This window comes from Pongo pygmaeus, chromosome 6 (genome assembly GCF_028885625.2).
Source record: "Pongo pygmaeus isolate AG05252 chromosome 6, NHGRI_mPonPyg2-v2.0_pri, whole genome shotgun sequence".
Lineage (NCBI taxonomy): Eukaryota > Metazoa > Chordata > Mammalia > Primates > Hominidae > Pongo > Pongo pygmaeus.
In genome coordinates this window covers 13,231,162-13,245,100 of record NC_072379.2, presented here as the reverse complement: position 1 = coordinate 13,245,100, position 13,939 = coordinate 13,231,162, and the positions used below count along the sequence as shown (strand labels likewise).

Sequence of the window (13,939 nt, the reverse complement as noted above, 5' to 3'; positions counted from 1 at the left end):
GACACAGTGCAGCGGGGCAGCCCTGTCTCATGACAGGCGACAGGCTGCTGTCCAGGGTGCAGGGGTGACCTTATAGCTGGGATTAAAAAAATATTGTAACTTAGGTTCGGGCGCGGTGGCTCACGCCTGTAATCCCAGCACTTTGGGAGACCGAGGTGGGAGGATCGCATGAGCTCAGGAGTTCGAGACTAGCCTGGCCAACATGGTGAAACCCCGTCTCTACCAAAAATACAAAAATTAGCTGGGCGTGGTGGCACGCGCCCATAATCCCAGCTACTGGGGAGGCTGAGGCATGAGAATCGCTTGAACCCGGGAGGCAGAGGTTGTAGTGAGCCGAGATGGCGCCACTGCACTCCAGCCTGGACTACAGAGCGAGACTCTATCTCAAAAAAAAAAAAAAAAAAAAAAAAAAAGTAACTTAGGGGCAGGATGTCCTCTGTTATTCACTGAGACCGTGCCCCGGTTATGAGGTTGTACCAGAAAGCAAATATTCACTATGCACACTATTCACCACTCACCCTAGCATTGCTGCCAGCCTGTAGCCTGAAAGCCTTTGCTTTGAGGGCAGGTCTTTCCCCAAAATGCAGACACGAAGGTGCAAAGTGAAGCTGCCAGTCTTGCAAAAGATGTAACTTGTCATGAAGGCCACGAGTGGCAGGGAGAGCTGTCCCACATTTGCGGAAGTGGCTATGTGAGGACGGGGGAGGCGGGTCCCTTAGAGATAAGAGACAATCATAAGGGGAGATATAAGAGAAAATCATAAGGGGAGCAGATGGTTGTCAAGAGAATAGGCTGACCATCGAAGGACTGGCAGAAGCTTTCAGAAAACCACTGGACGGCTGGGCACAGTGGCTCAGGCCTGTAATCCCAGCACTTTGGGAGGCTGACGCGGGTGAATCACTTGAGGTCAGGAGTTCGAGACCAGCCTGGCCAACATGGTGAAACCCCATCTCTACAGAAAATATAAAAATTAGCCAGGCATGGCGGCACAAGCCTAGAATCCCAGCTACTCGGGAGGCTGAGGCAGGAGAATGGCTTGAACCCAGGAGTCAGAGGCTGCAGTGAGTCGAGATTGTTCCACTGCACTCCAGCCTGGGAGACAGTGCAAGACTCCTTCTAAAAAAAAAAGAAAAAAAAAAACCACTGCAGCTCTAAACTAGTTCTGCATTTTTGCAGACCCTGGTTTGCTGGAAAAGCCCAGCACCAAAGGCTATCATACAAAGCTGTGGGAAATTGAATCACCAACTCTCACTCCTTCTGCTTGTTCAGTTGCAGTTATAACCCTTTTATTAAATACAGTATAAAATACCACACCTCTAATCCGAGTGCTCTGGAAGGCCAAGGTGGAAGGATTGCTTGGGGCCAGGAGTTCAAGACCAGCCTGGGCCACATGGTGAGACCCGTCTAGACAAACATTTTTAAAAATTAGACAGGTGTGGTAGTGTGCACCTGTAGTCCCAGGTTGGGTGGGAGGATCACTTGAGCCCAGGAGTTTGAGGCTGCAGTAAGGTGTGATTGTGCCACTGTACTTCAGCCTGGGTGACAGAGCAAGACCCTGTCTCTAAAAAAAACAAATTAAAGGCCAGGCACAATGTTTCACGCCTGTAATCCCAGCGCTTTGGGAGGCCGAGGCAGGTGGATGACTTGAGGCCAGGAGTTCGAGACCAGCTTGGCCAACATGGTGAAACCCTGTCTCTACTAAAAATACAACAACAACAAAAAAATTAGCCGGGTGTGGTGGTACACGTCTGTAATCCCAGGTACTCAGGAGGCTGAGGCGGAAGAATCGCTTGAACCCGGGAGGCAGAGGTTACAGTGAGCCGAGATCGCGCCACCGTACTCCAGCCTGGGCGACAGAGCATGACTCTGTCTCAAAAATAAATAAATAAATAAATAAAAATAAAAAATATACATACATATAAAAAAGAAGAGAAAATACTTATTTTCGTGATTGTTTCATTTTTTTCCAAGCTGAGGTCCTGACCAAATGTTTCCCCATGGTTTTTGTATATTTCTAATCCCCTTAAAGTGGCCCTTGCAGCGTGCTGGGGAGGAGGCCTCTCCGTGGGTGGGTGATTGGGAAGCCACGCCCACAGGGAAGGGAGTAAAAAACTAAAGTTGCCTGTTCTAAGGGCTGCACCTCTGTTTAGCCAACAATTTTCTTGAGGCCAGTCATAGTGCTAGGCTCATTGCATCATCTCCAGCTCTGAGACCAACACTGTCTGGTAGGTGTTTTATGGATGAGGAAACCAAAGCTCATAAAATTAATGAAGTGGTTTGCTTATGAAATAATGCAAGAAAGTGACACTGCTGGGAGGTGGAACCAGGTTTTTCTTCTCTTCTTTTTTTTTGATGGAGTTTCGCTCTTGTCACCCAAGTGGAGTACAATGGAGTGACCTCAGCTCACTGCAACCTCTGCCTCCCGGGTTCAAGCGATTCTCCTGCCTCAGCCTCCAGGACAGCTGGGATTACAAGTGCCCGCCACCCTGCCCGGCTAATTTTTTGTAATTTTAGTAGAGATGAGGTTTCACCATGTTGGTCAGCCTGGTCTTGAACTCCTGACCTCAGGTGATCCGCCTGCCTTGGCCTTCCAAAGTGGTGGGATTACAGGCATGAGCCACCGCGGCTGGCCTAGGCTTTTCTTTTTGATTCTAAGGCCTTCCAGATCCAGTACTTTATCCTGACCCTGCAGAGCTCAGGATCTGTGGTTCAGGCCTGTGGCTCAGAGGAGGGAATACGACACACAGGTACGTGCCAGCCCAAGTGTGAGGGGGTCTGGCTTCCAGGGCCCTCTGTAGACCCCTAGTCCCAGGGCCTGTGTTAGCGGAGAGATTGGCTCTTTCCTCTGCCCATCCTGGGATGAGAAGTCGGGGACTTGGGATAGATGCAGTGCAACCCCTGCCCCTGAAAACTGACAAAGACCCACCAAATCCAGCCCCTACTCCTAGGCTGGGCCCCTGCCCATCTCCCTGGACCACACCACTCTCAAGGGCTCTTGAGACACCCCATTGCCCTACTAAAAACCTCTCTCGGCCAGGCTCGGTGGCTCACGCCTGTAATCCCAGCACTTTGGGAGGCTGAGTTGGGTGGATCACCTGAGGTCAGGAGTTCCAGACCAGCCTGGCCAACATGGTGAAATCCCGTCTCTACTAAAAATACAAACATTAGCTGGGTGTGGCGGGGGGCGCCTGTCATCCCAGCTACTCGGGAGGCTGAGGCAGGAGAATTGCTTGAACTCGGGAGGCAGAGGTTACAGTGAGCTGAGATCGTGCCACTGCGCTCCAGGCTGGGCAACCGAGCAAGACTCCATCTCAAAAAAAAAAACAAACGAAAAACCTTTCCCAGCCATTCAGTCATTCCCACAGTCTCAGCTCAGTCCCAAGAGTGACAGTGCATGTCAGTGGCCATCATATCTCAAGCCATCCTGGTCCCAACACACATTCCTGGGGCCTTGGGAACTGATTCTAAGCAGAACAGCTTCATGAATGGTCCGGCCAACAGAAGGCAGCCTAGGCCGAACCCTACTGTCCCCTCCCTATCATCTGATTGGTGGACCACCAGGGAGCCACACACATGACAGATGATTAGGACAGAGGCTGCATGACAGATACCTGCTAGGTCTCCGTGTCAGGCACAGTGGCTGCTTAGGATTGAAGCACATGGGCCGGGTGTCGTGGCTCATGCCTGTAATCCCAGCACTTTGGGAGGCCAAGGTGGGCGGATCACTTGAGGTCAGGGGTTCAAGACCAGCCTGGCCAACATGGTGAAACCCCGTCTCTACTAAAAAATACAAAAATTAGTTGGGCGTGGTGGCGCATGCCTGTAGTCCCAGCTACTCGGGAGGCTGAGGCACGAGAATCACTAGAACCTGAGAGGCGGAGGTTGCATTGGGCCAAGATCACACCACTGCACTCCAGCCTGGGCGACAGAGCGACACTCCATCTCAAAAACAAAAAGTGAAGCACATGGACTTTGGAGTCACATGGACCCTGGTTTGAATCCTGACAACTCCTATAATGGCTGTGTGACCTGGAGCGAGCCACTTAGCCACTCTTGAGCTTCAGTTTCCTGTCTATGAAAGAGGGGGCTGCTCTGGTCCTGCTGCACGGCCACACTTCTGATATGTGGTGTGAACAAGTGCTCACTTCCATCAAGACCTGGACTCCCCTCCAACTCCCATTATAAACCAGCCCATCTGGGATTCCTTCTCCAAAAGAGCGCTGAGCTTGCCAGACCCAGCTGTACCTGAAGTCAACGACAGGAACCGCGTGGAGGGGGGTCATTTCCCTGTGTCTAAGGATAAGCACCTGGGCTCCAACTGGGCTCCTGGCCTGGGGGTTGCTCTCTCCCTCCTGCACCCCGTGTCATTTTTATCAAAGTCCTTTTCTCCATCGCTTCCTGAGTGGGTCATTAGATGGAGATCCACAGCCTTCCTCCACCCTGGTCACATGAATTCCCCCGATCTGGAAAGTATTCACAATTTTGTGTCACTAATTCCAGTGACTAATAGAGATTACACACACACACACACACACACAAACACACAAACACACACCTTCAAATGACAACCTGCCAGGAGAAAAATGCTCTTAAGGGAAAGATATCACTTTGGGAAGCCGAGGCGGGTAGATCGCTTGAGCCCGGAAGTTTGAGACTAGCCTGGGCAACAAAGGGAGACCCCGTCTCTACAACAACAACAAAAAAACCCCACAAAAATTAGCTGGTTATGGTAGCATGCACCTGTAGTCCCAGCTACTTGGAAGGCTGAGGTGGGAGGATCACTTGAACCCAGGAAGCAGAGGATGCAGTGAGCCAAGGTCGCACCACTGCACTCCAGCCTGGGTGACAGAGCAAGCCCATTTCCTTGTTTCCAAAAATAAAAAAGGGAAAGATATTATTGGGTCAACAGAGAAAACTAGAGTATGAACAGTAAACTGGATAAAATAATTGCAACAATGTTCAATTTACTGAAGTTGGTAAAGGAAACGTTATTGTGTAAGAAAATATCCCTGTTCTCTGAAAATACTCACTGAAGTATTTAGGGGTAAATGATGTATGTAACTTTCCCTTGAACGGTCCAGGAAAAAAAATGCACATCCATTTATACACATATCATAGATACTCATAGACATTTGCTTATACACACTTACCATAGGCACTGATTATAGATACACATACACACATATGAGTGAGAGGGAGAGGGAGGGAAGCAGGGAGGGAGACAAAGTGATCCAATAATGAAACAAGGGTAAAATGTTAACAATTGAGAGTCTGGCTAAAGGGCATGTGAGTATTTTCCATACTATTTTTATTTTTGCAACTTTTCTTTTTTTTTTTTTTTGAGACAAAGTCTCACTCTGTCGCCCAGGCTGGAGTGCAATGGCACAATCTCGGCTCACTGCAACCTCTGTCTCCTGGGTTCAAGTGATTCTCCTGCCTCAGCCTTCTGAGTAGCTGGGATTACAGGCGCGTGCCACCATACCCGGCAAATTTGTGTGTTTTTAGTAGAAACAGGGTTTCACCACGTTACCCAGGCTGGTCTCGAACTCCTGACCTCAAGTGATCCACCCACCTTGGCCTCCCAAAGTGCTGGGATTACAGGTGTGAGCCACGTGCTTGGCCACAACTTTTCTGTAACTATTCATAGAAAAGAAACAACAACAACAAAAAAAACCTCTAAACCTTAACTTACTTTGTCTAACTTTTATAGACAAAGCCTATGTTATTTGCTTTGGGGTTTTCCATTTTAAACCTGACCTTTCTGGCTCTGGGGTTTTCCATTTTAAACCTGACCTTTCTGGTTCCAGGTGAAGGCAGAGACAGATAACATAGGATTATAGTATGTCAGTATGTTTTCAACTATTTCTCCTGAAACTTGGAAACATATTAGACCATGTGGGATACCACGCAGATGGGAACGGGGGATAAATGTGGGTTCATATATACTCCTCCACAAATATACATGTCTCGGGCTGGGCACGGTGGCTCACGCCTGTAATTCTAGCACTTTGGGAGGCCGAGGCGGGCAGATCACTTGAGGTCAGGAGTTTGTGACCAGCCTGGCCAACATGGTGAAACCCTATCTCTACTAAAAATAGAAAAATGAGCTGGGTGTGGTGGTGGGCACCTGTAACCCCGGCTACTCGGGAGGCTGAGGCAAGGGAATCACTTGAACCCAGGAGGCAGAGGCTGCAGTGAGCCCAGATCGCCCCATTGCACTCCAGCCTGGGTAACAGAGTGAGACTCCGTCCCAAAAAAAGAACCCCCAAAACCAAAAAGCAAATATACACGTCTCTCTCCCTATTTCTCTGTTGATTGATTTAAACTTCAAGATGCCAACTACAGTGACTATCAGGGTGGCAAGCAGGTAATGTGAATGAATGAAACAGGCCAGGCATAAGAAAAGGCAACTACCAATAATACAATAAAACTTTCTTGATTTTTACTGAATAGTGAGGCATACAATGTAATATAAACAAGTATGATACTGCAGATTATATTTTTGATTCAAAGTGGAAAAAAAACTGAAAAAAAAACAAATGTTTAAGAACTCATTTTGTCGGCTGGGCACAGTGGTTCATGCCTGTAATCCCAGCACTTTGTGAGGTCGAGGCGGGTGGATCACCTGAGGTCAGGAGTTGGAGACCAGCCTGGCCAACATGGTGAAACTTCATCTCTACTAATACAAAAATTAGCCGGGCATGGTGGCGCACGCCTGTAGTCCCAGCTGCTCGGGAGGCTGAGGCAGGAGAATTGTTCGAACCCAGGAGCTGGAGGTTGCAGTAAGCCGAGATCATGCCACTGCACTCCAACCTGGGTGACAGAGCAAGACTCCACCTCAAAAAAGAAAAAAAAAATTCATTTTATCATCTCCCAATCCCTTGGGACTAGAAGACTCCAGCCTTTCCCACCATAGGGCCCTGCCAGGAGTTTTCTCTCCATCACGTTGCGATGTGGAGTACAGAATCCCACTGGGAATCCTTTAACTGGGAGCAGTATTTTGTTTTGCTCAGTTTCATAATGGAGAACAGCTGTTCGCAGATGTAGGTGCTCCCGAACATGGAGAGAATCTTTGCGCAATGGTGCTTGTATTTCGGGTAGCTACCCCAGAGGTACTTGTAGAATTCTGGTATTCCCACCTTGTCGTATTTCGTCTTCAGGACCGTGTTGCATTGCAGGTCGATAACCTCCATCTGGAGCTCCTCGTGCACACTGTCGATCTTCGTGGAGAACGGGGAGCTGAACAGAGTCAGTTCGCTTTCGTAGAGTTTGAAATCAGACAGCCTTTTCTGGAATTCAGTCTTGAGTTCCGCGATTTTGGGAATGTAGTTCAGGCCATCGCTTTCATTTCTGGAAACCGATTTCAGGGTGGGAAAGTGGGCCAGATTATTCCTCGCCAAATGAGTCTCCCAGAGGCACAGTTTTGCTAGGAACGCCCGGATCAGGTCATACATCTGCGTGACGATTTGGGAGTGTCCTTGGAGAGAGATGTTCAAAGTGTTCAGATGCATCGTCATGTCAACCAAGAAGGCCAGGTCTCGGATCCAATCTATGGAGCTCAGCTGAGGCAGGGGTTTCCCTCTGGATGACATGAAGGAGTCGATTTCTTCCAACGATTCGAAAAATCTCTTTAGCACCAGCCCGCGACTGAGCCACTTAATCTCCGTGTAGTACAGGAGGCTACCGTATTGGCTGTCCAGCTCATAGAGCAAGGTTGTGAACTCGCTGTGGTTCAGTCCCCGGGAGCATATCCAGTTCACGGACTTCACTACCACGTCCATGACGTGGTCCATCTTCAACTTCTGAGCACAGAGTGATTCCGGATGAATTATACAACAGACGGACTTCAGTTCCGCACCCTTGCAGAACGTCGCCACCCTGGACTGCAGTTTCGTGACAAGCCCGTTATTGGCATCCACCATCGCTGGGGTGCCAGTGGAGGCCACGCTTACTAACTTCGACCAGTCGATACAGAACTTTTTCAGGCTCTTCTCAACACGCGAAAAGATCTCGTTTCCAGATTTTGTACCCGTCATGGGCACCGTGTCCAGAAGTTCTTCGGACACATCGAAGTTCTCATCGACGCCGCGGATAAATATGGCCAACTGGGTGGTATTATTTATATCCGTGATCTCATCGATTGCGATAGAATATGACACAAAAGACCTGATTTTTTCACGTAACTTCTCCCATAAGTTCCCAGCCAGGTCCTCTACAGGCTGCACGGGGGATTTCTGGGTTGGACTTGGGTTTGCAAATACTTGTTTTTGCTCGGGACAGTCGGTGTCTGACGAGCCTAAGAGATACTTCCTGAGCCCTTTTTTCAGCTCGTGAAGCTTCTCGTCACGCATTCTTTCCGTATACTGGTCATAGTGCTTGCTGTGGTTGGTTTGATAGTGGCGTCTTAGGTTATATTCTTTGGACACAGACATGCTTTGTTTGCATATGAGACATGTTGGAATATTCTGTACTTCCACGAAGAAATAGGCTCTCTCCCACTTTTCTTGAAACACACGGCCCTCCTGGTCTATCTTTCGTTTTCCCACTTTTGACAGAGAAAGGGAGACAAAGATATTTCACTTTTCTCTTATCACTACTATGAGGAAAACAACAGCAAATGCTTGATGACGCACGTGAGGGAGGAAGCGGGCGGGGAGGGGTGTGGTTAACAGGAGGGTGACCCACCCTGCAGAGAGGGACGGCTGACCCTCAACTCCAGCAAAGCGCTGCCAGGACGCCAGCTGTGGCCAGATCTTCACGTTTTCTAAAGAAAACCTGAAGACTAAATTTTTGTTGTCGTTGTTGAGACGGAGTTTTGCTCTGTCGCCCAGGCTGGAGTGCAGTGGCTCAATCTCAGCTCACTGCAACTTCTGCCTCCCAGGTTCAAGCGATTCTTCTGCCTCAGCCTCCTAAGTAGCTGATATGACAGGCGCCCACAACCACGCCCAGCTAATTTTTGTATTTTTAGTAGAGATGAGATTTCATCATGTTGTCCAGGTTGGTCTCGAACTCCTGACCTCAGGTGATCCGCCCACCGCAGCCTCCCAAAGTGCTGGGATTACAGGCATGAGCCACTGCACCCAGCCAGATCTTCAGGTTTTCTAAAGAAAACCTGAAGATTGACTTCTATGAAAGAGTGCCTGGTTTGTGGTGTGATAATGGCTCACTGAAGCCTGGAACTCCCTGGGCTCAGGTGATCCTCCCACTTCAGCTCCCCGGTTGCTGGGACTACAGGCATGCACCACCACACGGAGCTATTTTCCTCTCTTTCTTTCTTTTCTTTTTTTCTTCTTCTTCTTTTTTTTTTTTTTTTGTAGAGCTGGAGTCTTACCATGTTACCCAGGCTGGTCTGAAACCCCCAGGCTCAAGCGATCCACCCCCCTTGGCCTCCCAAAGTGCTGGGATTACAGAAGCCACTGTGCCCAGCCTCATTCTTATTTTTAAAAGTACATGAGCCAAACAAAAGACACCTTTAATGGGGTTCAGCATGTAGCTGTGCTTGTTATGTCCAGTTTAAACAGGAATTATTTGATAATATGTTTGCATTTTCTTTTTAGAGACAGGGTCTTGTTCTGTCACCCAGGCTGGAGTGTAGTATTGCAATTATGGCTCTCTGCTGTCTCAAACTCCTGAGTTTAAGTGATCTTCCTGCTTTAGCCTGCCAAGTAGCTGGGGCTACAGGCGTGAGCCACTGTGTCCAGCTGATTTTTAAATTTTCTGTAGAGATGGGGTCTTGCTATGTTGCCCAGGCTGGTCTCGAACTCCTGGCCTCAAGCAATCCTCTTGCCTTGGCCTCCAAAAGTCCTGGGATTATAGGCGTGAGCATTTTAACATATTTTCTCATTTGATTCCCAAGAAAACTTTGCAATAACAGAGATGGGAATGAGCACAGAAAGGCATATGATTTTTACCTACTGTGAGTCTCAAATGACGAGGTTGACGGCCACAGACCCACACAAAACTCATTCATATAAGTGTGTTTGAGTGTACAGGGGCTAGTGTTTTAGATTTAAAGAACCTGGCCACCCTGCAAGTAATCAAGGTATTTCCAGAGTACACACACATAAAAGTGCACCTTGAGAAAATGTAGGCCATGTACAGCAGCTCATGCCTATAATCCCAGCACTTTGGGAGGCTGAGGCAGGAGGATCGCTTGAAGCCAGAAGCTCAAGGCCAGCCTGGGAAACATAGCGAGACCCTGTCTCTACAGAAAAAAAAAAAAAAAAATTATCTGGGCATGGCAGTGCTGTCCCAGCTACTCGGGAGGTGGAGGTGGGAGAATCACCTGAGGGCAGGAGTTCCAGGCTGCAGTGAGCTATGATCACACCACTGCACTCCAGCCTGGGTGACAGAGTGAACCTTGTCTCTAAAGAACTCCAATAATAATAAAATAAATAAATAAAGCTATTATAAAAGATCAAAAAATCATTTAGCAATCAGATGCGTTTGGGAATAAGAATGGAGCATTTTAATAAGATACTTTGGTTTTCTTTTTTTTTTTTTTTTTTGAGACAGAGTCTTGCTCTGTAGCCAAACTGGAGTGCAATGGCACGATCTGGGCTCACTGCAACCTCCAACTCCCTGGTTCAAGTGATTTTCCTGCCTCAGCCTCCCGAGTAGCTGGGATTACAGGCACGCACCACCATGCCTGGCTAATTTTTGTATTTCTAGTAGAGATGGAGTTTCACCGCGTTGTACAGAAGGGTCTTCATCTCCTGACCTTATGATCCACCCGCCTCGGCCTCCCAAAGTGCTGAGATTACAGGCATGAGTCACCGCGCCCAGCCTACTTTGGTTTTCAAACGTTACATTAGGAGGTTCCCTGGTGACTCATGCTTGTGAGAACACCTCTCTGTATTCTACTTGACAGGATACTGACTCACTTGCAAGGGCTCCGGGGAAGACATTAAGAATATTTAACAGGGTGCGGGCAGGTGGGGGCAGGTGGGGGGAGAGAGAGCATCAGGAAGAATAGCTAATGCATGCTGGACTTAATACCTAGGTGATGGGTTGATAGGTGCAGCAAACCACCATGGCACACGTTTACCTATGTAACAAACCTGCACATCCTCTAGAACTTAAAATAAATGTTGAAGGGGAAAAAAAAGAGAATATTTAAGAAGCAGAGTGCCTGGGCATTGCTCAATCAGAACAGATGCTGAGCCAGGTGCAGTGGCTCACATCTGTAATCCCAGCACTTTGGGAGGCCAAGGCGGGTGGATCACTTGAGGTCACGAGTTTGAGACCAGCCTGGCCAACATGGCTAAACCCTGTCTCTACTAAAAAATACAAAAAGTAGCCGAATGTGGCGGCCCCCACCTGTAATCCCAGCTAATCGGAAGGCTGAGGCAGAGAATCGCTTACCCGGGAGGCGGAGGTTGCAGTGAGCCGAGATCTTGCCACTGCACTCCAGCCTGGGTGACAGAGCGAGACTCTGTCTCAAAAAAAAAAAAAAAAGAACAGACGCTAGTCTCAGCACTGGAAGGGTTCTGGGGGCCCCTGCTGTGCCCGGTGGAACCCCTTTTGCTTCAGCACTGTAGGAAGGTCAAGCCAAGGTTGGGGGGTATTAGGGCGGGACCGGGTGGCCAGGCAGGCACTATTTACCAACTAACACAGAGGAGATCGGTACTGTGATCCTGAGTGCAGCTGTGCGGGTGGCCTCAGGGGAGCCCCCACCACAAAGCACACTTGAATAGCGTGCCACATCAGCCATGCATGGTGGCTCATGTCTGTAATCCCAGCACTTTGGGAGGTGGAGGCGGGCGGATCCTTTGAGGTCAGAAGTTCGAGACCAGCCTGGCCAACATGGCAAAACCCCATCTCTACTAAAAATACAAAAATTAGCCAGGCGTGGTGGCATGCGCCTATAGTCCCAGCTACTCGGGAGGCTGAGGCAGAAGAATCGGTTGAACCCGGGAGGCGGAGGTTGCGGTGAGCCGAGATTGTGCCATTGCACTCCAGCCTGGGTGACAGAGCAAGACTCCGTCTCCAAAAAAAAAAAAAAAAAAAAGAATGTGCCACATCACACATCACACTCATGGTGTGATACAGATCACGCTCCTTCAGACTGTCGTATGAGAAAAAAAATGCCTGGTTAATCAAACTCAAGTAACAGAGTTATCTAACTTTATCACATGCCGGAAAAATAAAGCATGCATCGAAGGCTGCATATTTGGGTCTCAGGCTCACGGAAGCAAAAACCCTGTGGTGAGCGCCCACCGAGACACTTCCCACGGCCCAACATTGCCAGAACGTTCTTCTCACCATGTAGAATACTCACCATTACTGAGCTCAAGCCCTGGAAGCGGCCTGAAGAGAAAGACACATTGATAAATGCGACAAGCTCATGTTTCCTCTTTTGTCTACTTAGTTTTTTTTTTTAATTTTTACTTATTTATTTTTTTACAGAAGAATATTTATTTATTGATTTGTTTTGTTTTTGTTTTTTTTGAGACAGAGTCTCGCTGTGTCACCCAGGCTGGAGTACGGTGGCGCGATCTCAGCTCACCGCAACCTCCGCCTCCCGGGTTCAAGCCATTCTCCTGCCTCAGCCTCCTGAGTAGCTGGGATTACAGGTGCCCGCCACCACGCCCAGCTAATTTTTTTGTATTTTTAGTTTCACCATGTTGGCCAGGCTAGTCTTGAACTCCTGACCTCAGAAGATCTACCTACTTTGGCCTCCCAAAGTGCTGGGATTACAGGCATGAGCCACTACATCGAGCTTTTTGTTTTTGTTTTTGTTTTTGTTTTGAGACAGAGTCTCACTCCATCACCCAGGCTGGAGTGCAGTGGTGTCATCTGGGCTCACTGCAACCTCCGCATTCCAGGTTCAAGTGATTCTCCTGAGTAGCTGGGATTACAGGCACGTACCACTACACCTGGCTAATGTTTATTTTTAGTAGAGATGGAGTTTCACCATGTTGGCCAGGCTGGTCTCGAACTCCTGACCTCAAATGATCCACCTGCCTCGGCCTCCTAAAATGCTGGGATTACAGGCCTGAGCCACCATGCCCAGCCTATTTATTTATGTTTTGAGATGGAGTCTCATTCTGCTGCCGAGGCTGGAGTGCAGTGGTGCCATCTCAGGTCACTGCAACCTCCACCTCCCAGGTCAAGTGATTCTCATGCCTCAGCCTCCTGAGTAGCTGGTATTAGAGGCACACGCCACCACACCCGGCTAACGTTTGTATTTTTAGTAGCGACGGGGTTTCACCATGTTGGCCAGGCTCGCCTCAAACTCCTGACCTCAGGCGATCTGCCCACCTTAGCCTCCCAAAGTGCTGGGATTACAGGCGTGAGCCACCGCGCCCGGCCCCACTTAGTTTTATTGGACAAACTTTTGCGGAGTGTTAACTCTATGCTAGGTGCTGTGTGAGCTAAAACTGGGATGGGCTGCCCGTGATCACCGAGGAACACGGACATGGATACATCTCAAGGAAGCAGAAGATGATGAAGTCAGTGTGAGAGGCAGCATGGCCCAGCGATCAACTGCGGGAATAAACCCCCAGCCCAAATCATGGGACAGACATTCCTGAGCAGCCAAATGCCCACCTCGGGCAAGTCAGAGTCTCCAGATTCCTTCTCTTGACTCACTTACCTGATGACTGTGAATTTGATAAACTCAGCTGCCTCCAAGATCCTCCTCATGGAACTGATTTCCAGATAGCCGGGGGCCTTGAATACCACCCCCGGGGGCATGCCATCAATCACCACACAGCCTGGGTTGAATGTGATCTTCCTGTAGGGAACTTTCACAGGGAAATCCACGCCAATTGCTTCACCTGTGACGGGATGAGCAGCATAAAACCAGCTGAGTTTGGCTGGGCGCGGTGGCTCACACCTGTAATCCCAGCCCTTTGGGAGACTGAGGCGGGTGAATCACTTGAGGCCAGGAGTTCGAGACCAGCCTGGCTAACATGGTGAAACCCTGTCTCTACTA

The 13,939-nt window shown here is 48.9% G+C and overlaps 1 protein-coding gene across 17 annotated transcripts in view; it reads right to left on the bottom strand.

Annotated features, from left to right (window-relative positions):
- Window positions 1-6,420: 6,420 nt before the first annotated feature.
- The window catches only part of LOC129041219 (general transcription factor II-I repeat domain-containing protein 2B), a 57,706-nt gene continuing 50,187 nt past the window's right edge, over window positions 6,421-13,939 (bottom strand). For 11 of the 17 annotated variants that reach the window (XM_063668250.1, XM_054496605.2, XM_054496606.2 and 8 more), the window contains 3 exons: window positions 13,598-13,781; window positions 12,281-12,309; window positions 6,421-8,545 (listed from right to left, as the gene is read on the bottom strand). In XM_063668250.1, the coding sequence (XP_063524320.1) occupies window positions 6,942-8,545; window positions 12,281-12,309; window positions 13,598-13,781 (1,817 nt within the window). In that variant the 3' untranslated portion in view covers window positions 6,421-6,941. The other 6 variants (XM_054496610.2, XM_054496608.2, XM_054496611.2 and 3 more) reach the window with 3 other exon arrangements.